A 27,305-nucleotide genomic window follows, 5' to 3' on the forward strand; every position below is an offset into this window, starting at 1 on the left:
AAGGCGATCGATGCCTTTTTCTGTGCTCTTGGTGTGGAGGGAGCCGACAGATCAGGTCAGTGATTTTACTTCTGCATGGTTCCTCCAGTCCGACAAGGTATCTAAAAAGACAAAGTGGACCTCTGTCTATCCGAATATACTACCATCTGCTATATGCACCCGGTACCCCACGGTGAAGCACTTCCCATTCTGGAACCCCTAGACTCGTATTCCTCAGATACGAAGGACGAACAGGAAGATATAATGTCATGCATTCAACATGGAGGAATCATATAACATGACACATATTTTGAATGGCCTAACTACAAGAAATACCAATGGCAGCTATGTGGTTGTTTTGCAACTTGTTATATAGTGTTTGGCCTGCAGCAGGGCTACACGAAGTTTTGTTGTTTTCCGTGTGAATGGAAGAGCCGAGCATAGCGAGCCTGGGTTTCCGACAGTCGTTGAAACCAGGAACAAAGAACGTGCAGCACCTACCGCTGGTGAATCCAGCAACTTTTTTCCACCGTCTCACCAAATCAAACTGAGCCTCATAGAGAACTTCGATTAGGCTGGGGATAAAAGTGGGCCAGCGATTTTAAGTATCTCGGTGGGAAAGTCCCAAGGCTTAGGAAGGCGAAAATCAAGGAGGGTGTTTCCTTCGGTCCACAGACCCGAGAGCTGTTCAGAGACGAGCAGTTCGACTGCATCCCGAAGTGGTGATGAGGAACAGCTTTCTGGTTGATAACAACCAACTATCTAGGAAATGGTAGGCCTAACAACTACAAGAAACTTGTGAAAAACCTGTTGTCTTCCTATCAGAAATTAGGCTGCAATATTTCTTTAAAGGTACATTTTCTTCGCTACTGGATTTTTTTTCTGGTTGGCTGTGGCACAGTGAGCGATGACCACGGCGAACGTTTCCATCAAGACATTTCGGCGATAGAAAAAACGTGGAATTTTGCAAATGGAGTTCAGCGATTTTAGCAAGATTTGCTTTAGGATTTGTATACAAGCGCCTGACGAAGAGGGGTCGGGTTTGATAGAGGTTAGCCAGTGTTACCAACACAGTGTGTAATGTGTGTAAAACGTAATATAGCGGATATTTTTCTTGGAAACCGTAGCGAGTCGAGCGTTTTCATGATCAACTCGTGTTCAGCGTCCAAAAATCCATTACGGGAAAACAGATTTCACTTCCGAAACATGAAATAAGTCAGTATGTGTTGTTGAGTATGATCTAGGGCGCTTCAGTGACAGTGGGCCACACAACACTTCCTCCTCTGTATGATCAATATACCCTGGACGACCCTCCCTTCCGTTGCAGACCTCATCTCGCTGCATTTTTCTCCGCTACCCCGACCCTCATCCATGCATTGCCCTCCTAAGACCCCAAGACCCCCCAGCACACTCCAACCCTCCCCAAATTCCAACCCCATTCACCGCCCTCTCATCTTACCTTTCCAGTTCGATGACTGGCCGTGATGACCCATCTCGTCCTTGCCCGTGGTGGTCTGTGCCCCCAACACAGTCCACACAATACTTTCTTAGTCATCTTTAGTCCAGGAAGTACTGCCCGGAAAAGTGTTTGGATTATGCTCTTTAGTCTTATTCAACATTTCTACCCTCTTTAAAGCCCACACGTGTTCTCGATTCGGATATCTCATTTTGGTCATAGATAAACGGCGCGCGCCATGCTCCACTAAACTAAGACTATATAGAGGAAGACGCCGTCAAACCCATCTTCACTACACAACCGATAAACAGTAAGTTTTCTTAAACGGTCATCTTCACTACACTCTTGCGGGTAAGTTCATCAAATGCAGTCTTCACTATATCCATATGGAGTCATATTTATGTCTTTCATCACTGCATCTTGACCTTTAGGACTCCATCATCATTAAACCTTCCTAGATATATCCTTATCTCCATGCACGCTCCGCACTACAGGCCTTTGAAAGTTACTGTTGACCTAACCATTATGGGTCAGGCCCCAGGCCGTTTTCACCACGCTCGGTTGAAAAGTGATGATTGTTGCTAAGAGCCATAGAAGATAAAAAGAAAATTAATGTGCCTCTCTTCTTCGGAAATGGGCAGGATAAAAGGTAGCTGGCTAAGTGATATTCATTGTTGGCAACAGTATTATGGCTGCGATATGCGCAATCTCTCGGTCACGGTATCTATGGCCTCTAGCATGGTGGTGGTCGTGGGGAGAGGATCTCCTAGTGTCTGTTTCTTATCTTTACCGACCCATAAGCACACACAGAATGAATCACAACCTAACGTTATCACCCGTTTGTATTGACGAGGAGGAAGTGTCTAAACTGGCATAGATGACCAGTTCGAGGGACTCGTGAGCAACATGGATGATGAAGAGGACTTGGGCCAAAGCGGCGACGAGGATGAGGGACCTCTAACAATGTTCAGACCATCGTATACTTGGAGGCGATGTTCTGGGTCCTGAGGAAGTGTATATTTGGAATACGACCAAGATAAGCAACGCAGGATGTGGGTGACGCCACGGTCGAGTGCGTAGTCATGAGACACCACAGTGCAGGTGTTGTGCCCTGGAAAATCGCAGTGCAAGTGGAGGTTATCAGCAAGAACGCACAACACCGGTATAGACTCACGAGGGAGACACAACAGTGGGTACTGTGTCAAAGGAACTAACCCCTCCCTGACGTGGCTGGTCGTGCCATGTGTGCGGCGCTTCCAAACAAGTGTACATAAGGTGTGTTGGCTACTGCTGTTGTTGCATTATATAACACCACCTTAACAACATCTAGTGGTGGAGCTTTGCACTAGTGTATACCTTAGGCAAAGTAAACAGACCAACCTCTTTTGTTTAAACCAATGAACACAACCATGTGACCCTTATGCACGACGGTACGGCCCTTGAACATGACGGTACGGACCTTGATCACGACGGTAGGGGCGTTCAGTGCGACGGTACTACCCTTCACCACGAAAGTACTACCCTTCAGCGCAACGGACAACCCTTGAACACGATAGTACGACCCTTCAGCACGACGGTATGTTCCTTCAGCACGACGGCACGGACCTTGAGCACGACAATATGATCCTTCAGCACGACGGCACGGACCTTGAGCACGACAATATGATCCTTCAGCACGACGGTATGGACCTTGAACGCGACAATACGAACCTTGAACTCGGCGGTACGACCGTCAAGCACAACAGAACCGTCTTTGAGCACGACGGTGTAACAGCCGTAGGATACGATGGCTTGGCTTTCAAGACAACATCGTTAATCGGTGTTTTTCACTGTGTTGCCTATTTGGAAACTCTTTTTGCTGATGTCTCTCTACGCATGGAGTCTGTTAGATGTATACCAAATATTCTTTTCTCAAGAATTATATATATATATATATATATATATATATATATATATATATATATATATATATATATATGGTGTGGGAGGCAAGTTGTTAGAAGCAGTGAAAAGTTTTTATCGAGGATGTAAGGCATGTGTACGTGTAGGAAGAGAGGAAAGTGATTGGTTCTCAGTGAATGTAGGTTTGCGGCAGGGGTGTGTGATGTCTCCATGGTTGTTTAATTTGTTTATGGATGGGGTTGTTAGGGAGGTAACAGCACGTCAACCCCGGTATACCACATCGATCCAATTCACTCTATTCCTTGCCCTCCTTTCACCCTCCTGCATGCTCAGGCCCCGATCACACAAAATCTTTTTCACTCCATCTTTCCACCTCCAATTTGGTCTCCCACATCTCCTCGTTCCCTCCACCTCCGACACATATATCCTCTTGGTCAATCTTTCCTCACTCATTCTCTCCATGTGCCCAAACCATTTCAAAACACCATCTTCTGCTCTCTCAACCACACTCTTTTTATTTCCACACATCTCTCTTACCCTTACATTACTTACTCGATCAAACCACCTCACACCACATATTGTCCTCAAACATCTCATTTCCAGCACATCCACCTTCCTGCGCACAACTCTATCCATAGCCCACGCCTCGCAACCATACAACATTGTTGGAACCATTATTCCTTCAAACATAGCCATTTTTGCTTTCCGAGACAATGTTCTCGACTTCCACACATTCTTCAAGGCTCCCAGGATTTCCGCCCCCTCCCCCACCCTATGATTAACTTCCGCTTCCATGGTTCCATCCGCTGCCAGATCCACTCCCAGATATCTAAAACACTTTACCTCCTCCAGTTTTTCTCCATTCAAACTCACCTCCCAATTGACTTGACCCTCAACCCTACTGTACCTAATAACCTTGCTCTTATTCACATTTACTCTTAACTTTCTTCTTTCACACACTTTACCAAACTCCGTCACCAGCTTCTGCAGTTTCTCACATGAATCAGCCACCAGCGCTATATCATCAGCGAACAACAACTGACTCACTTCCCAAGCTCTCTCATCCACAACAGACTTCATACTTGCCCCTCTTTCCAAAACTCTTGCATTCACCTCCCTAACAACCCCATCCATAAACAAATTAAACAACCATGGAGACATCACACACCCCTGCCGCAAACCTACATTCACTGACAACCAATCACTTTCCTCTCTTCCTACACGTACACATGCCTTACATCCTCGATAAAAACTTTTCACTGCTTCTAACAACTTGCCTCCCACACCATATATTCTTAATTCCTTCCACAGAGCATCTCTATCAACTCTATCATATGCCTTCTCCAGATCCATAAATGCTACATACAAATCCATTAGCTTTTCTAAGTATTTCTCACATACATTCTTCAAAGCAAACACCTGATCCACACATCCTCTCCCACTTCTGAAACCACACTGCTCTTCCCCAATCTGATGCTCTGTACATGCCTTCACCCTCTCAATCAATACCCTCCCATATAATTTACCAGGAATACTCAACAAACTTATACCTCTGTAATTTGAGCACTCACTCTTATCCCCTTTGCCTTTGTACAATGGCACAATGCACGCATTCCGCCAATCCTCAGGCACCTCACCACGAGTCATACATACATTAAATAACCTTACCAACCAGTCAACAATACAGTCACCCCCTTTTTTTTTTTTTTTTATAAATTCCACTGCAATACCATCCAAACCTGCTGCCTTGCCGGCTTTCATCTTCCGTAAAGCTTTTACTACCTCTTCTCTGTTTACCAAATCATTTTCCCTAACCCTCTCACTTTGCACACCACCTCGACCAAAACACCCTATATCTGCCACTCTATCATCAAACACATTCAACAAACCTTCAAAATACTCACTCCATCTCTTTCTCACATCACCACTACTTGTTATCACCTCCCCATTTGCGCCCTTCACTGAAGTTCCCATTTGCTCTCTTGTCTTACGCACTTTATTTACCTCCTTCCAGAACATCTTTTTATCCTCCCTAATCTTTTAATGATTCTCACCCCAACTCTCATTTGCCCTCTTTTTCACCTCTTGCACCTTTCTCTTAACCTCCTGTCCCTTTCTTTTATACATCTCCCACTCAATTGCATTTTTTCCCTGCAAAAATCGTCCAAATGCCTCTCTCTTCTCTTTCACTAACAATCTTACTTCTTCATCCCATCACTCACTACCCTTTCTAATCAACCCACCTCCCACTCTTCTCATGCCACAAGCATCTTTTGCGCAATCCATCACTGATTCCCTAAATACATCCCATTCCTCCCCCACTCCCCTTACTTCCATTGTTCTCACCTTTTTCCATTCTGTACTCAGTCTCTCCTGGTACTTCCTCACACAAGTCTCCTTCCCAAGCTCACTTACTCTCACCACCCTCTTCACCCCAACATTCACTCTTCTTTTCTGAAAACCCATACACATCTTCACCTTAGCCTCCACAAGATAATGATCAGACATCCCTCCAGTTGCACCTCTCAGCACATTAACATCCAAAAGTCTCTCTTTCGCGCGCCTGTCAATTAACACGTAATCCAATAACGCTCTCTGGCCATCTCTCCTACTTACATACGTATACTTATGTATATCTCGCTTTTTAAACCAGGTATTCCCAATCACCAGTCCCTTTTCAGCACATAAATCTACAAGCTCTTCACCATTTCCATTTACAACACTGAACACCCAATGTATACCAATTATTCCCTCAACTGCCACATTACTCACCTTTGCATTCAAATCACCCATCACTATAACCCGGTCTCGTGCATCAAAACCACTAACACACTCATTCAGCTGCTCCCAAAACACTTGCTTCTCATGATCTTTCTTCTCATGCCCAGGTGCATATGCACCAATAGTCACCCATCTCTCTCCATCAACTTTCAGTTTTACCCATATTAATCGAGAATTTACTTTCTTACATTCTATCACATACTCCCACAACTCCTGTTTCAGGAGTAGTGCTACTCCTTCCCTTGCTCTTGTCCTCTCACTAACCCCTGACTTTACTCCCAAGACATTCCCAAACCACTCTTCCCCTTTACCCTTGAGCTTCGTTTCACTCAGAGCCAAAACATCCAGGTTCCTTTCCTCAAACATACTACCTATCTCTCCTTTTTTCACATCTTGGTTACATCCACACACATTTAGACACCCCAGTCTGAGCCTTCGAGGAGGGTGAGCACTCCCCGCGTGACTCCTTCTTCTGTTTCCCATTTTAGAAAGTTAAAAATACAAGGAGGGGAGGATTTCTGGCCCCCCGCTCCCGTCCCCTCTAGTCGCCTTCTACGACACGCGAGAAATGCGTGGGAAGTATTCTTTCACAACTATCCCCAGGGATATATATATATATATATATATATATATATATATATATATATATATATATATATATATATATATATATATATATATATATATATATATTTTTTTTTTTTTTTTTTTTTTTTTTTTTTTTTTTTTTTTGCTTTGTCGCTGTCTTCCGCGTTTGCGAGGTAGCGCAAGGAAACAGACGAAAGAAATGGCCCAACCCACCCCCATACACATGCATATACATACGTCCACACACGCAAATATACATACCTACACAGCTTTCCATGGTTTACCCCAGACGCTTCACATGCCCTGATTCAATCCACTGACAGCACGTCAACCCCGGTATACCACATCGCTCCAATTCACTCTATTCCTTGCGAACAACAACTGACTCACTTCCCAAGCTCTCTCATCCCCAACAGACTTCATACTTGCCCCTCGTTCCAAAACTCTTGCATTCACCTCCCTAACAACCCCATCCATAAACAAATTAAACAACCATGGAGACATCACACACCCCTGCCGCAAACCTACATTCACTGAGAACCAATCACTTTCCTCTATTCCTACACGTACACATGCCTTACATCCTCGATAAAAACTTTTCACTGCTTCTAACAACTTGCCTCCCACACCATATATTCTTAATACCTTCCACAGAGCATCTCTATCAACTCTATCATATGCCTTCTCCAGATCCATAAATGCTACATACAAATCCATTTATATATATATATATATATATATATATATATATATATATATATATATATATATATATATATATATATATATTTCCTTGTCGCAGTCTCCCGCGTTAACGAGGTAGCGCAAGGAAACAGACGAAAGAATGGCCCAACCCACCCACATACACATGTATATACATACACGTCCACACACGCAAATATACATACCTATACATCTCAATGTACGCATATATATACACATACAGACATATACATATATACACATGTACATAATTCATACTATCTGCCTTTATTTATTCCCACCGCCACCTCGCCACACATTGAATAACAGCCCCCTCCCCCCTCGTATGTGCAAGGTAGCGCTAGGAAAAGACAACAAAGGCCACATTCGTTCACACTCAGTCTCTAGCTGCCATGTAATAATGCACCGAAAGCACAGCTCCCTTTCCACATCCAGGCCCCACACAACTTTCCATGGTTTACCCCAGACGCTTCACATGCCCTGGTTCAATCCATTGACAACACGTCGACCCTGGTATACCACATCGCTCCAATTCACTCTATTCCTTGCACGCCTTTCACCCTTCTACATGTTCAGGCCCCGATCACTCGAAATCTTTTTCACTCCATCTTTCCACCTCCAATTTGGTCTCCCACTTCTCCTCGTTCCTTCCACCTCTGACACATATGTCCTCTTGGTCAATCTTTCCTCACTCATTCTCTCCATGTGACCAAACCATTTCAAAACACCCTCTTCTGCTCTCTCAACCACACTCTTTTTATTTCCACACATCTCTCTTACCCTTACATTACTTACTCGATCAAACAACCTCACACCACATATTGTCCTCAAACATCTCATTTTCAGCACATCCACCCTCCTGCGCACCACTCTATCCATAGCCCACGCCTCGCAACCATACAACATTGTTGGAACCACTATTCCTTCAAACATACCCATTTTTGCTTTCCGAGATAATGATCTCGATTTCCACACATTCTTCAAGGCTTCCAGAATTTTCGCCCCTCCCCCACCCTATGACTCACTTCCGCTTTCATGGTTCCATCCGCTGCCAAATCCACTCCCAGATATCTAAAACACTTCACTTCCTCCAGTTTTTCTCCATTCAAACTTACCTCCCAATTGACTTGACCCTCAACCCTACTGTACCTAATAACCTTGCTCTTATTCACATTTACTCTTAACTTTCTTCTTTCACACACTTTACCAAACTCAGTCATCAGCTTCTGCAGTTTCTCACATGAATCAGCCACCAGGGCTGTATCATCAGCGAAAAACAACTGACTCACTTCCCAAGCTCTCTCATCCACAACAGACTGCATACTTGCCCCTCTTTCCAAAACTCTTGCATTTACCTCCCTAACAACCCCATCCATAAACAAATCAAACAACCATATATATATATATATATATATATATATATATATATATATATGTGTGTGTGTGGTATACCGGGGTTGACGTGCTGTCAGTGGATTGAAGCAAGGCATGTGAAGCGTCTGGGGTAAACCAGGGAAAGCTGTGTAGGTATGTATATTTGCGTGTGTGGACGTATGTATATACATGTGTATGGGGGGGGTTGGGCCATTTCTTTCGTCTGTTTCCTTGCGCTACCTCGCAAACGCGGGAGACAGCGACAAAGTATAATAAAAATATATATATATATATATATATATATATATATATATATATATATATATATATATATATATATATATATATATACATAAAGTGTGTGAAAGAAGAAAGTTAAAAGTAAATGTGAATAAGAGCAAGGTTATTAGGTACAGTAGAGTTGAGGGTCAAGTCAATTGGGAGGTAAGTTTGAATGGAGAAAAACTGGAGGAAGTAAAGTGTTTTAGATATCTGGGAGTGGATCTGGCAGCGGATGGAACCATGGAAGCGGAAGTGATTCATAGGGTGGGGGAGGGGGCGAAAATCCTGGGAGCCTTGAAGAATGTGTGGAAGTCGGGAACATTATCTCGGAAAGCAAAAATGGCTATCTTTGAAGGAATAGTGGTTCCAACAATGTTGTATGGTTGTGAGGCGTGGGCTATGGATAGAGTTGTGCGCAGGAGGGTGGATGTGCTGGAAATGATATGTTTGAGGACAATGTGTGGTGTGAGGTGGTTTGATCGAGTAAGTAATGTAAGGGTAAGAGAGATGTGTGGAAATATAAAGAGCGTGGTTGAGAGAGCAGAAGAGGGTATTTTGAAATGGTTTGGGCACATGGAGAGAATGAGTGAGGAAAGATTGACCAAGAGGATATATGTGTCGAAGGTGGAGGGAACGAGGAGAAGTGGGAGACCAAATTGGAGGTGGAAAGATGGAGTGAAAAAGATTTTGTATGATCGGGGCCTGAACATGCAGGAGGGTGAAAGGAGGGCAAGGAATAGAGTAAATTGGATCGATGTGGTATACCGGGGTTGACGTGCTGTCAGTGGATTGAATCAGTGCATGTGAAGCGTCTGGGGTAGACCATGGAAAGTTGTGTAGGGGGCTAATGGGGAGGTGATAACAAGTAGTTGCGATGTGAGAAGGAGATGGAGTGAGTGTTTTGAAGGTTTGTTGAATGTGTTTGATGATAGTGGCAGATATAGGGTGTTTTGGTCGAGGTGGTGTGCAAAGTGAGAGGGTTAGGGAAAATGATTTGGTAAACAGAGAAGAGGTTGTAAAAGCGTTGCGGAAGATGAAAGCCGGCAAGGCAGCAGGTTTGGATGGTATTGCAGTGGAATTTATTAAAAAAGGCGGTGACTGTATTGTTGACTGGTTGGTAAGGTTATTTAATGTATGTATGACTCATGGTGAGGTGCCTGAGGTTTGGCGGAATGCTTGCAAAGTGCCAATGTACAAAGGCAAAGGGGATAAGAGTGAGTGCTCAAATTACAGAGGTATAAGTTTGTTGAGTATTCCTGGTAAATTATTTAGGAGGGTATTGATTAAGAGGGTAAAGGCATGTACAGAGCATCAGACTGGGGAAGAGCAGTGTGGTTTCAGAAGTGGTAGAGGATGTGTGGATCAGGTGTTTGCTTTGAAGAATGTATGTGAGAAATACTTAGAAAAGCAAATGGATTTGTGTGCAGCATTTATGGATCTGGAGAAGGCATATGATAGAGTTGATAGAGATGCTCTGTGGAAGGTACTAAGAATATATGGTGTGGGAGGCAAGTTGTTAGAAGCAGTGAAAAGTTTTTATCGAGGATGTATGGCATGTGTACGTCTAGGAAGAGAGGAAAGTGATTGGTCCTCAGTTAATGTAGGTTTGCGGCAGGGGTGTGTGATGTCTCCATGGATGTTTAATTTGTTTATGGATGGGGTTGTTAGGGAGGTGAATGCAAGAGTTTTGGATAGAGGGGCAAGTATGCAGTCTGTTGGGGATGAGAGAGCTTGGGAAGTGAGTCAGTTGTTGTTCGCTGATGATACAGCGCTGGTGGCTGATTCATGTTAGAAACTGCAGAAGCTGGTAACTGAGTTTGGGAATGAAAAGATGTTTTGGAAGGAGGTAAATAAAGAGCGTAAGACAAGGGAACAAATGGGAACATCGGTGAAGGGGGCTAATGGGGAGGTAATAACAAATAGTGGTGATGTGAAAAGGAGATGGAGTGAGTATTTTGAAGGTTTGTTGAATGTGTTAGATGATAGAGTAGCAGATGTGGGATGTTTTGGTCGGGGTGGTGTGCGAAGTGACAGGGTTAAGGAGAATGATTTGGTAAACAAAGAAGAAGTAATAAAAGCTTTGCGGAAGATGAAAGCCGGCAAGGCAGCAGGTTTGGATGGTATTGCAGTGGAATTTATTAAAAAAGGGGGTGACTATGTTGTTGACTGGTTGGTAAGGATATTTAATGTATGTATGACTCATGGTGAGGTGCCTGAGGATTGGCGGAATGCATGCATGGTGCCATTGTACAAAGGCAAAGGGATAAAGGTGAGTGCTCAAAATTACAGAGAAAATAAGTTTTTTGAGTATTCCTGGTAAATTTATGGGAGGGTATTGATTTGAGAGGGTGAAAGCATGTACAGAAATCAGATTGGGAAAGAGCAGTGTGGTTTCAAAAGTGGAAAGAGGATGTGGGATCAGGTGTTTGCTTTGGAGAAGTATTTGAGAAATACTTAGAAAAGCAAAAGGATTTGTATGTAGCATTATGGATTGGAAGGGCATTGATAGAGTTGATAGTATGTTTCTGTGGAAGGTATTACGAATATATGGTGAAGGAGGCAAGTTGCAGAATCTTTAAAAAAGTTTTTATCGAGGAATGTAAGGCATGGGGACTAGTGGGAAAGGATAGGAGAGTGATTGGTTCTCAGTGAATGTAGGTTTGCGGCAGGGGTGCGTGATGTCTCCTTTGGTTTTTTTATTTGTTTATGGATGGGGTTAGGGAGGTGAATGCAAGAGTTTTGGTGAAGGGGTAAGCATGCAGTCTGTTGCGGATGAGGGCTTGGGAAGTGAGTTAGTTGTTGTTCGCTGATGATACAGCGCTGGTGGCTGATTCATGTGAGAAACCTGCAGAAGCTGGTGACTGAGTTTTGATAAAGTGTGTGAAAGAAGAATGCTGAGAGTAAATGTGAATAAAGGCAGGTTATTAGGTACAGAGGGTTGAGGGACAAGTCAGCTGGGAGAAAAATGGAGGAAGTGAAGTATTTTTGATATCTGGGAGTGGATTTGGCAGCGGATTGGAGCCATGAAGCGGGAGTGAGTGAATCACAGGGTGGGGACGGAGCGGAAAGTTCTGGAAAAGCGTTGAAAAATGTGTGGAAGGCGATGACATTATCTCGGAAAGCAAATATGGAGTACGTTTGTAGTAACAATGGTTCAACAATGTTATTATGGTTTCGAGGCGTGGACTATTAGATAGAGTTGTGCGGAAAAGGGTGGATGTGTTGGAAATGAGATGTTTGAGGACAATAGTGTTGTGAGGTGGTTTGATCGAGTAAGTAAATGAAAGGTAAGAGAGATGTGTGAAATAAAAAGAGTGTGGTTGGAGAGAGCAGAAGAGGGGTAGTGTTTTTTTGAAATGGTTTGGTCACTTGGAAGAATGAGTGAAGAAGATTGCCCCAAAGAGGATATATGGTCAGGGGTGGAGGGAACAAAAAGGGGAAGTGGGAGACCAACTGGGGGTTTTGGAAGGATGGGAGGGGAAAAGATTTTGAGCGATCGGTGCCTGAACATGCAGGGGGGGGAAAGGTCGTGCAAGGAATAGTGTAAATTTGGGAAACCCAATGTGATGCACCGGGGTCACGTGCTGTCAATGGATTGACAAGGCATATGAGAAACGTTTGGGTAAACCATGGAAAGTTTTGTGGGGCCTGGATTTGGAAAGGGAGCTATGGTTTTGGTGCATTTTTACATGGCAGCTAGAGGCTGGGGTGTCAACAGATGGGGCTTTTGTTGTCTTTTCCTAGCGCTACCTCGCTCTTATTCACCCCAACTCTCAGTTTTCCCTCCTTCACACACCCCAAACCAAACTAAGTTCTCCGGGCCCCCCCAGTTTCTCTCCCGAACCGGGGACACCAGCGCTCCATCACCAGCGAACAAAAAACTGACTCACTTCCCAAGGCATTCTCATCCACAACAGACCGCAAAACCCCCCCCCCCCCAAAACCCCCGCATTTCCCCCCCCTGCAACCCCCACCCATAAACAACGAAACCATCCATGGAGACGCCACGAAACCCCGCCGTAAACCAACATTCACGAGAACCATTTCACCCTCCTCCCCCCCCAACACGCACACACACCCCACATCCCCGACAGCCCCCCCCCTCCACCGCTCCAACAACTCATCCCCCAACACCATAACTCTCAAACCCTCCAAAGGGCATCCCATAAACCCTGCCACACGCCCTCTCCAGCCCAAAATGCCACACACACATCCCCCCCCCCCCCACCCCCCCAAGCACCTCTCACACACATCTCTCAAAGAAAAACACCTGGTCATACACCCACCACCCCCCCTGAAACAAAAACCGCTCCTCCCCATTTCCGACGCCCCGGCCACGCCCCCCACCCTCAATCAACACCCCCCCCCTCCCACACACACACACACACACACACACACACAACTTCCCGGGAAACCACTCAACAAACCCCACGCCTCTGTGATTTGAGCACCTACCCCATCCCCCCGCCCCCGCAAAAACGGCACCACGCAAGATCCGCAGTCCTCTGGCACCCCACCACGAGTCACACCACCCCAAAACAACCTCACACAACCGGTCAACAACACATTTTTTCCCCCCCCCTAACAAACTCCACCCAAACCATCCAAACGGCTGCCCTGCAGGCTCCCATCCCCCGCAAAGTCCCACCACCTCCTCTCCATTCACCAATCATTTCCCCCCAACCCTCCCACCCTGCACACCACCTCGACCAAAACCCCAAATCCCCACCCAACCACCAAACAAAATCAACAAAACCCCAAAACACCCACTCCATCTCCCTCCCACACCCCCACCACCCGCCACCACTCCCCACCAGCCCCCTTCACTGATGTTCCCACTTACTCCCTAGTCCCACGCCACCCCACCCACCGCCCTCCAGAACACCTTCCCACCCTCCCCAAAAATCCAACGTTTACCCCCCCCCTTCCGACCCCGCACACTTCTCCCGACCTCCTGCCTCTTTCTTTTATACATCTCCCACTCATTTGCATTATTTCCCTGCAAAAATTCGTCCAAATGCCTCTCTCTTCTCTTTCACTAATAATCTTACTTCTTCATCCCCACTCCCCTACCTTTTCTAATCAGCCACCTCCCACCTTCTCATGCCACAAGCATCTTTTGCGCAATCAATCACTGATTCCCTAAATACATCCCATTCCTCCCCCACTCCCCTTACTTCCATTGTTCTCACCTTTTTCCATTCTGTACTCAGTCTCTCCTGGTACTTCCTCACACAAGTCTCCTTCCCAAGCTCACTTACTCTCACCACCCTCTTCACCCCAACATTCACTCTTCTTTTCTGAAAACCCATACACATCTTCACCTTAGCCTCCACAAGATAATGATCAGACATCCCTCCAGTTGCACCTCTCAGCACATTAACATCCAAAAGTCTCTCTTTCGCGCGCCTGTCAATTAACACGTAATCCAATAACGCTCTCTGGCCATCTCTCCTACTTACATACGTATACTTATGTATATCTCGCTTTTTAAACCAGGTATTCCCAATCACCAGTCCTTTTTCAGCACATAAATCTACAAGCTCTTCACCATTTCCATTTACAACACTGAACACCCAATGTATACCAATTATTCCCTCAACTGCCACATTACTCACCTTTGCATTCAAATCACCCATCACTATAACCCGGTCTAGTGCATCAAAACCACTAACACACTCATTCAGCTGCTCCCAAAACACTTGCCTCTCATGATCTTTCTTCTCATGCCCAGGTGCATATGCACCAATAGTCACCCATCTCTCTCCATCAACTTTCAGTTTTACCCATATTAATCGAGAATTTACTTTCTTACATTCTATCACATACTCCCACAACTCCTGTTTCAGGAGTAGTGCTACTCCTTCCCTTGCTCTTCTCCTCTCACTAACCCCTGACTTTACTCCCAAGACATTCCCAAACCACTCTTCCCCTTTACCCTTGAGCTTCGTTTCACTCAGAGCCAAAACATCCAGGTTCCTTTCCTCAAACATACTACCTATCTCTCCTTTTTTCACATCTTGGTTACATCCACACACATTTAGACACCCCAGTCTGAGCCTTCGAGGAGGGTGAGCACTCCCCGCGTGACTCCTTCTTCTGTTTCCCATTTTAGAAAGTTAAAAATACAAGGAGGGGAGTATTTCTGGCCCCCCTCTCCCGTCCCCTCTAGTCGCCTTCTACGACACGCGAGGAATGCGTGGGAAGTATTCTTTCACAACTATCCCCAGGGAGATATATATATATATATATATATATATATATATATATATATATATATATATATATATATATATATATATATATATATATATATATATATATGTTGCTTTGTCGCAGTCTCCCGCGTTAACGAGGTAGCGCAAGGAAACAGACGAAAGAATGGCCCAACCCACCCACATACACATGTATATACATACGCGTCCACACACGCAAATATACATACCTATACATCTCAATGTACGCATATATATACACATACAGACATATACATATATACACATGTACATAATTCATACTATCTGCCTTTATTTATTCCCACCGCCACCTCGCCACACATGGAATAACATCCCCCTCCCCCCTCATATGTGCAAGGTTGCGCTAGGAAAAGACAACAAAGGCCACATTCGTTCACACTCAGTCTCTAGCTGCCATGTAATAATGCACCGAAAGCACAGCTCCCTTTCCACATCCAGGCCCCACACAACTTTCCATGGTTTACTCCAGACGCTTCACATGCCCTGGTTCAATCCATTGACAACACGTCGACACTGGTATACCACATCGTTCCAATTCACTCTATTCCTTGCACGCCTTTCACCCTTCTACATGTTCAGGCCCCGATCACTCGAAATCTTTTTCACTCCATCTTTCCACCTCCAATTTGGTCTCCCACTTCTCCTCGTTCCTTCCACCTCTGACACATATGTCCTCTTGGTCAATCTTTCCTCACTCATTCTCTCCATGTGACCAAACCATTTCAAAACACCCTCTTCTGCTCTCTCAACCACACTCTTTTTATTTCCACACATCTCTCTTACCCTTACATTACTTACTCGATCAAACAACCTCACGCCACATATTGTCCTCAAACATCTCATTTCCAGCACATCCACCCTCCTGCGCACCACTCTATCCATAGCCCACGCCTCGCAACCATACAACATTGTTGGAACCACTATTCCTTCAAACATACCCATTTTTGCTTTCCGAGATAATGATCTCGATTTCCACACATTCTTCAAGGCTTCAAGAATTTTCGCCCCTCCCCCACCCTATGACTCACTTCCGCTTTCATGGTTCCATCCGCTGCCAAATCCACTTCCAGATATCTAAAACACTTCACTTCCTCCAGTTTTTCTCCATTCAAACTTACCTCCCAATTGACTTGACCCTCAACCCTACTGTACTTAATAACCTTGCTCTTATTCACATTTACTCTTAACTTTCTTCTTTCACACACTTTACCAAACTCAGTCATCAGCTTCTGCAGTTTCTCACATGAATCAGCCACCAGCGCTGTATCATCAGCGAAAAACAACTGACTCACTTCCCAAGCTCTCTCATCCACAACAGACTGTATACTTGCCCCTTTTTCCAAAACTCTTCCATTTACCTCCCTAACAACCCCATCCATAAACAAATCAAACAACCATATATATATATATATATATATATATATATATATATTTTTTTTTTTTTTTTTTCTTTTTCTTTTTTTTGCTTTGTCGCTGTCTCCCGCGTTTGCGAGGTAGCGCAAGGAAACAGACGAAAGAAATGGCCCAACCCACCCCCATACACATGTATATACATACGTCCACACACGCAAATATACATACCTACACAGCTTTCCATGGTTTACCCCAGACGCTTCACATGCCTTGATTCAATCCACTGACAGCACGTCAACCCCGGTATACCACATCGCTCCAATTCACTCTATTCCTTGCCCTCCTTTCACCCTCCTGCATGTTCAGGCCCCGATCACACAAAATCTTTTTCACTCCATCTTTCCACCTCCAATTTGGTCTCCCTCTTCTCCTCGTTCCCTCCACCTCCGACACATATATCCTCTTGGTCAATCTTTCCTCACTCATTCTCTCCATGTGACCAAACCATTTCAAAACACCCTCTTCTGCTCTCTCAACCACGCTCTTTTTATTTCCACACATCTCTCTTACCCTTACGTTACTTACTCGATCAAACCACCTCACACCACACATTGTCCTCAAACATCTCATTTCCAGCACATCCATCCTCCTGCGCACAACTCTATCCATAGTCCACGCCTCGCAACCATACAACATTGTTGGAACCACTATTCCTTCAAACATACCCATTTTTGCTTTCCGAGATAATGTTCTCGACTTCCACACATTCTTCAAGGCTCCCAGAATTTTCGCCCCCTCCCCCACCCTATGATCCACTTCCGCTTCCATGTTTCCATCCGCTGCCAGATCCACTCCCAGATATCTAAAACACTTCACTTCCTCCAGTTTTTCTCCATTCAAACTCACCTCCCAATTGACTTGACCCTCAACCCTACTGTACCTAATAACCTTGCTCTTATTCACATTTACTCTTAACTTCCTCCTTTACACACTTTACCAAACTCAGTCACCAGCTTCTGCAGTTTCTAACATGAATCAGCCACCAGCGCTGTATTATCAGCGAACAACAACTGACTCACTTCCCAAGCTCTCTCATCCCCAACAGACTTCATACTTGCCCCTCTTTCCAAAACTCTTGCATTCACCTCCATAACAACCCCATCCATAAACAAATTAAACAACCATGGAGACATCACACACCCCTGCCGCAAACCTACATTAACTGAGAACCAATCACTTTCCTCTCTTCCTAGACGTACACATGCCATACATCCTCGATAAAAACTTTTCACTGCTTCTAACAACTTGCCTCCCACACCATATATTCTTAGTACCTTCCACAGAGCATCTCTATCAACTCTATCATATGCCTTCTCCAGATCCATAAATGCTGCATACAAATCCATTTGCTTTTCTAAGTATTTCTCACACACATTCTTCAAAGCAAACACCTGATCCACACATCCTCTACCACTTCTGAAACCACACTTCTCTTCCCCAATCTGATGCTCTGTACATGCCTTCACCCTCTCAATCAATACCCTCCTATAAAATTTACCAGGAATACTCAACAAACTTATACCTTTGTAATTTGAGCACTCACTCTTATCCCCTTTGCCTTTGTACATTGGCACTAAGCAAGCATTCCGCCAATCCTCAGGCACCTCACCATGAGTCATACATACATTAAATAACCTTACCAACCAGTCAACAATACAGTCACTGCCTTTTTTGATAAATTCCACTGCAATACCATCCAAACCTGCTGCCTTGCCGGCTTTCATCTTCCGCAACGCTTTTACAACCCCTTCTCTGTTTACCAAATCATTTTCCCTAACCCTCGCACTTTGCACACCACCTCGACCAAAACACCCTATATCTGCCACTATCATCAAACACATTCAACAAACCTTCAAAACACTCACTCCATCTCCTTCTCACATCGCCACTACTTGTTATCACCTCCCCATTAGCCCCCTTCAATGAAGTTCCCATTTGCTCCCTTGTATTACGCACTTTATTTACCTCCTCCCAGAACATCTTTTTATTCTCCCTAAAATTTAATGATACTCTCTCACCCCAACTCTCATTTGCCCTCTTTTTTCACCTCTTACACCTTTCTCTTAACCTCCTGTCTCTTTCTTTTATACATCTCCCACTCAATTGCATTTTTTCCCTGCAAAAATCGTCCAAATGCCTCTCTCTTCTCTTTCACTAATAATCTTACTTATCAACCCACCTCCCACGGTTCTCATGCCACAAGCATCTTTTGCGCAAGCCATCACTGCTTCCCTAAATACATCGCATTCCTCCCCCACTCCCCTTACCTCCTTTGTTCTCACCTTTTTCCATTCTGTACTCAGTCTCTCCTGGTACTTCCTCACACAAATCTCCTTCCCAAGCTCACTTACTCTCACCACCCTCTTCACCCCAGCATTCTCTCTTCTTTTCTGAAAACCTCTACAAATCTTCACCTTCGCCTCCACAAGATAATGATCAGACATCCCTCCAGTCGCACCTCTCAGCACATTAACATCCAAAAGTCTCTCTTTCGCGCGCCTGTCAATTAACACGTAATCCAATAACGCTCTCTGGCTATCTCTCCTACTTACATACGTATACTTACGTATATCTCGCTTTTTAAACCAGGTATTCCCAATCACCAGTCCTTTTTCAGCACATACAATCTACAAGCTCTTCACCATTTCCATTTACAACACTGAACACCCCATGTATACCAATTATTCCCTCAACTGCCACATTACCTACCTTTGCCCGGTCTTTTGCATCAAAACCACTAACACACTCATTCAGCTGCTCCCAAAACACTTGCCTCTCATGATCTTTCTTCTCATGCCCTGTGCATATGCACCAATAATCACCCATCTCTCTCCATCAACTTTCAGTTTTACCCATATTAATCGAGAATTTACTTTCTTACATTCTATCACATACTCCCACAAATCCTTTTTCAGGAATAGTGCTACTCCTTCCCTTGCTCTTCTCCTCTCACTAACCCCTGACTTTACTCCCAAGACATTCCTAAACCACTCTTCCCCTTTACCCTTGAGCTTCGTTTCACTCAGAGCCAAAACATCCAGGTTCCTTTCCTGAAACATACTACCTATCTCTCCTTTTTTCACATCTTGGTTACATTCACACACATTTAGACACCCCAATCTGAGTCTACGAGGAGGATGAGCACTCCCCGCGTGACTCCTTCTTCTGTTTCCCATTTTAGAAAGTTGAAATACAAGGAGGGGAGGATTTCTGGCGCCCAGCTCCCGTCCACTTTAGTCGCCTTCTACGACACGTGAGGAATGCGTGGGAAGTATTCTTTCTCGTCTATCCCTAGGGATATATATATATATATATATATATATATATATATATATATATATATATATATATATATATATATATATATATATATATATATATACATAATGTGGCAGTTGAGGGAATAATTGCTGTGCATGGGGTGTTCAGTGCTGTAAATGGAAATGTTGAAGAGCTTGTAGATTTGTGTGCTGAAAAAGAACTGGTGATTGGGAATACCTGGTTTAAAAAGAGAGATATACATAAGTATACGTATGTAAGTAGGAGAGATGGCCAGAAATTGTTATTGGATTACGTGTTAATTGATGGGCGCGTGAAAGAAAGACTTTTAGTGTTAATGTGCTGAGAGGTGCAACTGGAGGGATGTCTGATCATTATCTTGTGGAGGTGAAGGTGAAGATTTGTAGAGGTTTTCAGAAAAGAAGAGAGAATGTTGGGGTGAAGAGAGTGGTGAGATTAAGTGAGCTTGGAAGGGAGACTTGTGTGAGGAAGTACCAGGAGAGACTGAGTGCAGAATGGGAAAAGGTGAGATAAAAGGACGTTCAGGGAGTGGAGGAGGAATGGGATGTATATAGGGAAGCAGTGATGGCTTGCGCAAAAGGTGCTTGTTGCATGAGAAGCTTGGGAGGTGGGCAGATTAGAAAGGGTAGTGAGTGGTGGGATGAAGAAGTAAGATTATTAGTGAAAGAGAAGAGAGGCATTTGGACGATTTTTACATGGAAATGATGCTAATAAGTGGGAGATGTATAAAAGAAAGAGACAGGGGGTCAAGATAAAGGTGCAAGAGGTGAAAAAGAGGGCAAATGAGAGTTAGGGTGAGAGAGTATCATTAAATTTTAGGGGGAATGAAAAGATGTTTTGGAAGGAGGTAAATAAAGAGCGTAAGACAAGGGAACAAATGGGAACATCGGGGAGGTAATAACAAATAGTGGTGATGTGAAAAGGAGATGGAGTGAGTATTTTGAAGGTTTGTTGAATGTGTTAGATGATAGAGTAGCAGATGTAGGGTGTTTTGGTCGGGGTGGTGTGCGAAGTGACAGGGTTAAGGAGAATGATTTGGTAAACAAAGAAGAAGTAATAAAAGCTTTGCGGAAGATGAAAGCCGGCAAGGCAGCAGGTTTGCATGGTATTGCAGTGGAATTTATTAAAAAAGGGGGTGACTATGTTGTTGACTGGTTGGTAAGGATATTTAATGTATGTATGACTCATGGTGAGGTGCCTGAGGATTGGCGGAATGCATGCATGGTGCCATTGTACAAAGGCAAAGGGGATAAAGGTGAGTGCTCAAATTACAGAGATATAAGTTTATTGAGTATTCCTGGTAAATTATATGGGAGGGTATTGATTGAGAGGGTGAAAGCATGTACAGAGAATCAGATTGGGAAAGAGCAGTGTGGTTTCAGAAGTGGTAGAGGATGTGTGGATCAGGTGTTTGCTTTGGAGAATGTATGTGAGAAATACTTAGAAAAGCAAATGGATTTGTATGTAGCATTTATGGATCTGGAGAAGGCATATGATAGAGTTGATAGATATGCTCTGTGGAAGGTATTACGAATATATGGTGAAGGAGGCAAGTTGCTAGAATCATTGAAAAGTTTTTATCGAGGATGTAAGGCATGTGTACTAGTAGGAAGAGAGGAGAGTGATTGGTTCTCAGTGAATGTAGGTTTGCGGCAGGGGTGCGTGATGTCTCCATGGTTGTTTAATTTGTTTATGGATGGGGTTAGGGAGGTGAATGCAAGAGTTTTGGAGAAAGGGGTAAGCATGCAGTCTGTTGCGGATGAGGGCTTGGGAAGTGAGTTAGTTGTTGTTCGCTGATGATACAGCGCTGGTGGCTGATTCATGTGAGAAACTGCAGAAGCTGGTGACTGAGTTTGATAAAGTGTGTGAAAGAAGAATGCTGAGAGTAAATGTGAATAAGAGCAAGGTTATTAGGTACAGTAGGGTTGAGGGACAAGTCAGCTGGGAGAAAAACTGGAGGAAGTGAAGTATTTTAGATATCTGGGAGTGGATTTGGCAGCGGATGGAGCCATGGAAGCGGAAGTGAATCACAGGGTGGGGGACGGAGCGAAAGTTCTGGAAGCGTTGAAAAATGTGTGGAAGGCGAGAACATTATCTCGGAAAGCAAATATGAGTACGTTTGTAGGAACAATGGTTCCAACAATGTTATATGGTTTCGAGGCGTGGACTATAGATAGAGTTGTGCGGAAGAGGGTGGATGTGTTGGAAATGAGATGTTTAAGGACAATATGTGTTGTGAGGTGGTTTGATCGAGTAAGTAATGAAAAGGTAAGAGAGATGTGTGGAAATAAAAAGAGTGTGGTTGAGAGAGCAGAAGAGGGTGTTTTGAAATGGTTTGGTCACTTGGAAAGAATGAGTGAAGAAAGATTGACCAAGAGGATATATGTGTCAGAGGTGGAGGGAACGAGGGGAAGTGGGAGACCAAATTGGAGGTGGAAGGATGGAGTGAAAAAGATTTTGAGCGATCGGGGCCTGAACATGCAGGAGGGTGAAAGGCGTGCAAGGAATAGTGTGAATTGGAACGATGTGATGCACCGGGGTCGACGTGCTGTCAATGGATTGAACTAAGGCATATGAAACGTTTAGGATAAACCATGGAAAGTTTTGTGGGGCCTGGATTTGGAAAGGGAGCTATGGTTTTGGTGCATTATACATGGCAGCTAGAGACTGAGTGTGAACAGATGTGGCTTTTGTTGTCTTTTCCTAGCGCTACCTCGCTCTTATTCACACCAACTCTCAGATTTCCTCCTTCACACACCCCACCAAACTCAGTCACCAGCCTCCCCAGTTTCTCTCCCGAACCAGACACCAGCGCTCCATCACCAGCGAACAACAACTGACTCACTTCCCAAGCATTCTCATCCACAACAGACCGCACACCCCCCCCCCCCCCTCCAAAATCCCCGCACTCACCCCCTTGACAACCCCACCCACAAACAAACCAAACATCCATGGAGACGCCACGCACCCCCGCCGTAAACCAACATTCACCGAGAACCAGTCACCCTCCTCTCCCCCCAACACGCACACACACCCCACATCCCCGACAGCCCCCCCCCCCTCCACCGCTCCCAACAACTCATCTCCCACATCATACACTCTCAACACCCTCCACAGGGCATCCCCATCAACCCTGCCACACGCCCTCTCCAGATCCACAAATGACACACACACATATCCACCCCCCCCCCACCCCCCCAAGCACCTCTCACACACATCTCTCAAAGCAAACACCTGGTCCATACACCCTCCACCACCCCTGAAACCACACCGCTCCTCCCCAGTCCGACGCTCCGCACACGCCCCCACCCTCTCAATCAACACCCCCCCCCCCCCTCCACACACACACACACACACACACAACTTCCCAGGAACACTCAACAAACCCACACCTCTGTGATTTGAGCACCTACCCCCATCCCCCCGCCCCCGCACAACGGCACCACGCAAGCATTCCGCCAGTCCTCTGGCACCCCACCACGAGTCACACACACACCAAACAACCTCACCAACCAGTCAACAACACAGCTTCCCCCCCCCCCTAACAAACTCCACCGCAACACCATCCAAACCGGCTGCCCTGCAGGCTCCCATCCCCCGCAAAGTCCCCACCACCTCCTCTCCATTCACCAAATCACTTCCCCCAACCCTCCCACCCTGCACACCACCTCGACCAAAACACCCCAAATCCACCACCCAACCACCAAACACACCCAACAAAACCCCAAAACACCCACTCCATCTCCCTCCCACACCACCACCACCCGCCACCACTCCCCACCAGCCCCCTTCACTGATGTTCCCACTTACTCCCTAGTCCCACGCACCCCACCCACCGCCCTCCAGAACACCTTCCCACCCTCCCCAAAATCCAACGATACTCCCCCCCCCCTTCCGACACCCGCACACTTCTCCCGACCTCCTGCCTCTTTCTTTTATACATCTCCCACTCATTTGCATTATTTCCCTGCAAAAATTGTCCAAATTCCTCTCTCTTCTCTTTCACTAATAATCTTACTTCTTCATCCCCCCACTCACTACCTTTTCTAATCTGCCCACCTCCCACGCTTCTCATGCCACACGCATCTTTTGCAAAAGCCATCACTGCTTCCCTAAATACATCCCATTCTTCCTCCACTTCCCTTGCGTCCTTTGTTCTCACCTTTTTCCATTCTGTACTCAGTCTCTCTTGGTACTTCCTCACACAAATCTCCTTCCCAAGCTCACTTACTCTCACCACTCTCTTCACCCCAACATTCTCTCTTCTTTTCTGAAAACCTCTACATATCTTAACCTTCACCTCCACAAGATAATGATCAGACATCCCTCCAGTTGCACCTCTCAGCATATTGACATTCAAGAGTCTCTCTTTCGCGCGCCCATCAATTAACACGTGATCCAGTAAAGCTCTCTGGCCATCTCTCCTACTTACATACGTATACTTATGTATACTTATGTATATCTCTCTTTTTAAACCAGGTATTCCCAATCACCAGTCCTTTTTCAGCACATAAATCTACAAGCTCTTCACCTTTACCATTTACAACACTGAACACCCCATGTATACCAATCATTCCCTCAACTGTCAGATTACTCACCTTTGTATTCAAATCACCCATCACTATAACCCGGTCTCGTGCATCAAAATTACTAACACACTCACTCAGCTGCTCCCAAAACACTTGCCTCTAATGATCTTTCTTCTCATGCCCACGTACATATGCACCAATAATTACCCATCTCTCTCCATCAACTTTCAGTTTTGCCCATATCAATCTAGAGTTTACTTTCTTACACTCTATCACATACTCCCACAACTCCTGTTTCAGGAGCAATGCTACTCCTTCCCTTGCTCTTGTCCTCTCACTAACCCCTGCCTTTACTCCCAAGACATTCCTAAACCACTCTTCCCCTTTACCCTTGAGCTTCGTTTCACTCAGAGCCAAAACATCCAGGTTCCTTTCCTCAAACATACTACTATATTTTTCTCATCTTGGTTACATCTACACACATTTAGACACCCCAATCTGAGCCTTCGGGGAGGATGAGCACTCCCCGCGTGACTTCTTCTGTTTCCTCTTTTAGAAAGTTAGAATACACCTACGTCCTATTCAGCGTACCCAACATTGATCCCGTCCTCCGCGAAGTACTTCGAGTCCTGGCGCCCGTTAGTATCTCCGTCCACGCTGTTCTGAAGATCCTCCAGCATTTTGATTTTCAATAAACATCATCATGCTTGCTCCATCTTGTTGATCTCTCTTGTTCTCCTGTCTTGCTCGCTCTCTGTCGTTCTTTGCCTCTTTTTGTTTGTTTAAGTCTCCATTTCCTTCAAACGCACTTAATTGGATATTTGACTTCAGAAAAAATTTCAGAATTTTTCAGTCTGGTCCAGTATTCAAAGCAGTTTATATATATGGTTACACCACTGAAACTCAGGTTCAGTTCAGGCTCTGACGTTCCTGTAGTATCAATTTTATCTGACAGTTCGAGGTTTCTTGCAAAAATGAGAAATATCTTTATTTTTAGAAAAAAGCTCTGTAACCCTTCAAATTTGGACTTGACCTCAAGCTTATCTCTATGTTAGCTTTTGAAATACTATTAAGGTTTTGTAAATATGATAATAACATCCAGATGTGTCTCTAGCTCACTTAACAATGTTCACAGTGCCAGTGTAGAGTGAGAAGGAAAATTATTTTTCATCAAATGTGTTAACCGCTGAAAACTTTATTTCAGTTTTTAATCCATGAAAGTGAATATTGTTCTCAGTGAGTCACCAATGTACTGTACGTTCAACACTAGGAATTTCTACCTGTCGTATGTATGAATATTGGTTTTCATATGAGTTAGAATACTGGCCTGGGACTCCCATAAGATTGTAGGATGAGAGAGACGAGCCACCTAGTGATGAAAGTCCTGTGAGTGAGCATGACTTAGCATTCCTCCTCTGTGGTTGCAGGGTGGCAAGTTTTACTTTTTGGAACACATCGCCGAGTTCGACCTCGTGAAACACGGACTCCGGAAGAAGATACAGAACGTCTTAGACCGGGTTTGTGTTTGGTATTTCATCTTCAATGGCTGCCACCTGAGCCGCGACACACTAGCTCACATCGAGCGGACCGGCTTCTCCTCAGTCGACGCCCAAAAATACCACGCGCCAGTATCGAGTATCATATTTGATGTAGATAGTCCTTGCGTACAGGGCATTGCTGTGAAGTAGCGTGATCAGCCACGATCAGTTACTTTTCCCTGAATGACATGAAGTGGTGACAAGTATAACTAGACAAAGATCACAAGAATTTCTCAAGTAAATTATAAACAAGAAACAATATTTTGGGGCACACAAAAAGCAGTCAACTAAAAAGCTAAAGAATTACAGTTAATCATAAACAGATAAACCAAACAAGACAGTAGGTGCTCCTTAAGTAATGAGATACGTTATCTGATGAATGCACTGTATGAACAACACTGTTTACATCTCAGACTTAGAGATCTGCAAAGACACAAAACACTAGAAACAATTTTCTTGTGTGGAAAGCCTGATGAATTTAGGAACACATTATGATACACGAAACACACGAGATCAGTAACACGACACAACACTAAGTGCAGAACACATTATGATACACGAAACACATGAGATCAGTAACACGACACAACACTAAGTGCAGAACACATTATGATACACGAAACACATGAGATCAGTAACACGACACAACACCAAGCGCAGAAGTATATGAGACGTTAACATTCTTTGTTCTGCTGACATGTTACAAATGCGTTCAAGGGACGAGTGGAAGAACACACACACCCACAGTGGTAGTGACGGTTTTGTGTCTGCGTTACACACAGCCTCAAGTGTCCAGATAGAAAACAGATATGTGCCCAATCATTTTGTACAAGAGATAAAAACATCGTGTACAGTTCGTGGCTACAGCATCGTTTGAGATCATATGGTCATCAAAAACAGTAGTTACAGTTGACTAGAATCGTAGATTGGAAGTCTATACTCATAACGCAAGCGTTACCGTCATAGGTTCTCCTCGTAGTCTTAATTCCTTTTGCCTTGTCCTCGAGTGCAATACATATTTTGGCCTATATGAACACCCACAACTGTTGCAGAAATCATTTTCAGAGACCAGAGTGATACAGGTATAATACACGTGATATAAGTTTTCTTCCCCCAGAAACAGGAACGGTAGCAGGCCACATGGAACTATCATTTATCAACACCCCTCGTCCTTGGGGGAAAA

At 44.5% G+C, this 27,305-nt stretch overlaps 1 protein-coding gene across 1 annotated transcript; it reads left to right on the plus strand.

Moving 5' to 3' along the window:
* Positions 1-2,341: 2,341 nt before the first annotated feature.
* Positions 2,342-26,272, plus strand: LOC139750618 (thiol S-methyltransferase TMT1A-like). Its single transcript, XM_071665292.1, has 3 exons — positions 2,342-2,412; positions 25,141-25,222; positions 26,012-26,272. The coding sequence occupies exons 1-3, from the start codon at positions 2,342-2,344 to the stop codon at positions 26,270-26,272; spliced, it is 414 nt and encodes a 137-aa protein (XP_071521393.1).
* The last annotated feature ends 1,033 nt before the right edge of the window (positions 26,273-27,305 follow it).

The sequence above is a fragment of the Panulirus ornatus genome, chromosome 10 (assembly GCF_036320965.1).
Source record: "Panulirus ornatus isolate Po-2019 chromosome 10, ASM3632096v1, whole genome shotgun sequence".
Lineage (NCBI taxonomy): Eukaryota > Metazoa > Arthropoda > Malacostraca > Decapoda > Palinuridae > Panulirus > Panulirus ornatus.

Coding starts and splice junctions, on each gene's coding strand:
- LOC139750618 (XM_071665292.1), top strand. CDS start 2,342: ATGGATGATGAAGAGGACTTGGGCCAAAGCGGCGACGAGGATGAGGGA. Junction 2,413..25,140: donor CTAACAATGTTCAGACCATC/GTATACTTGGAG, acceptor TTCCTCTTTTAG/AAAGTTAGAATACACCTACG. Junction 25,223..26,011: donor TACTTCGAGTCCTGGCGCCC/GTTAGTATCTCC, acceptor CTGTGGTTGCAG/GGTGGCAAGTTTTACTTTTT.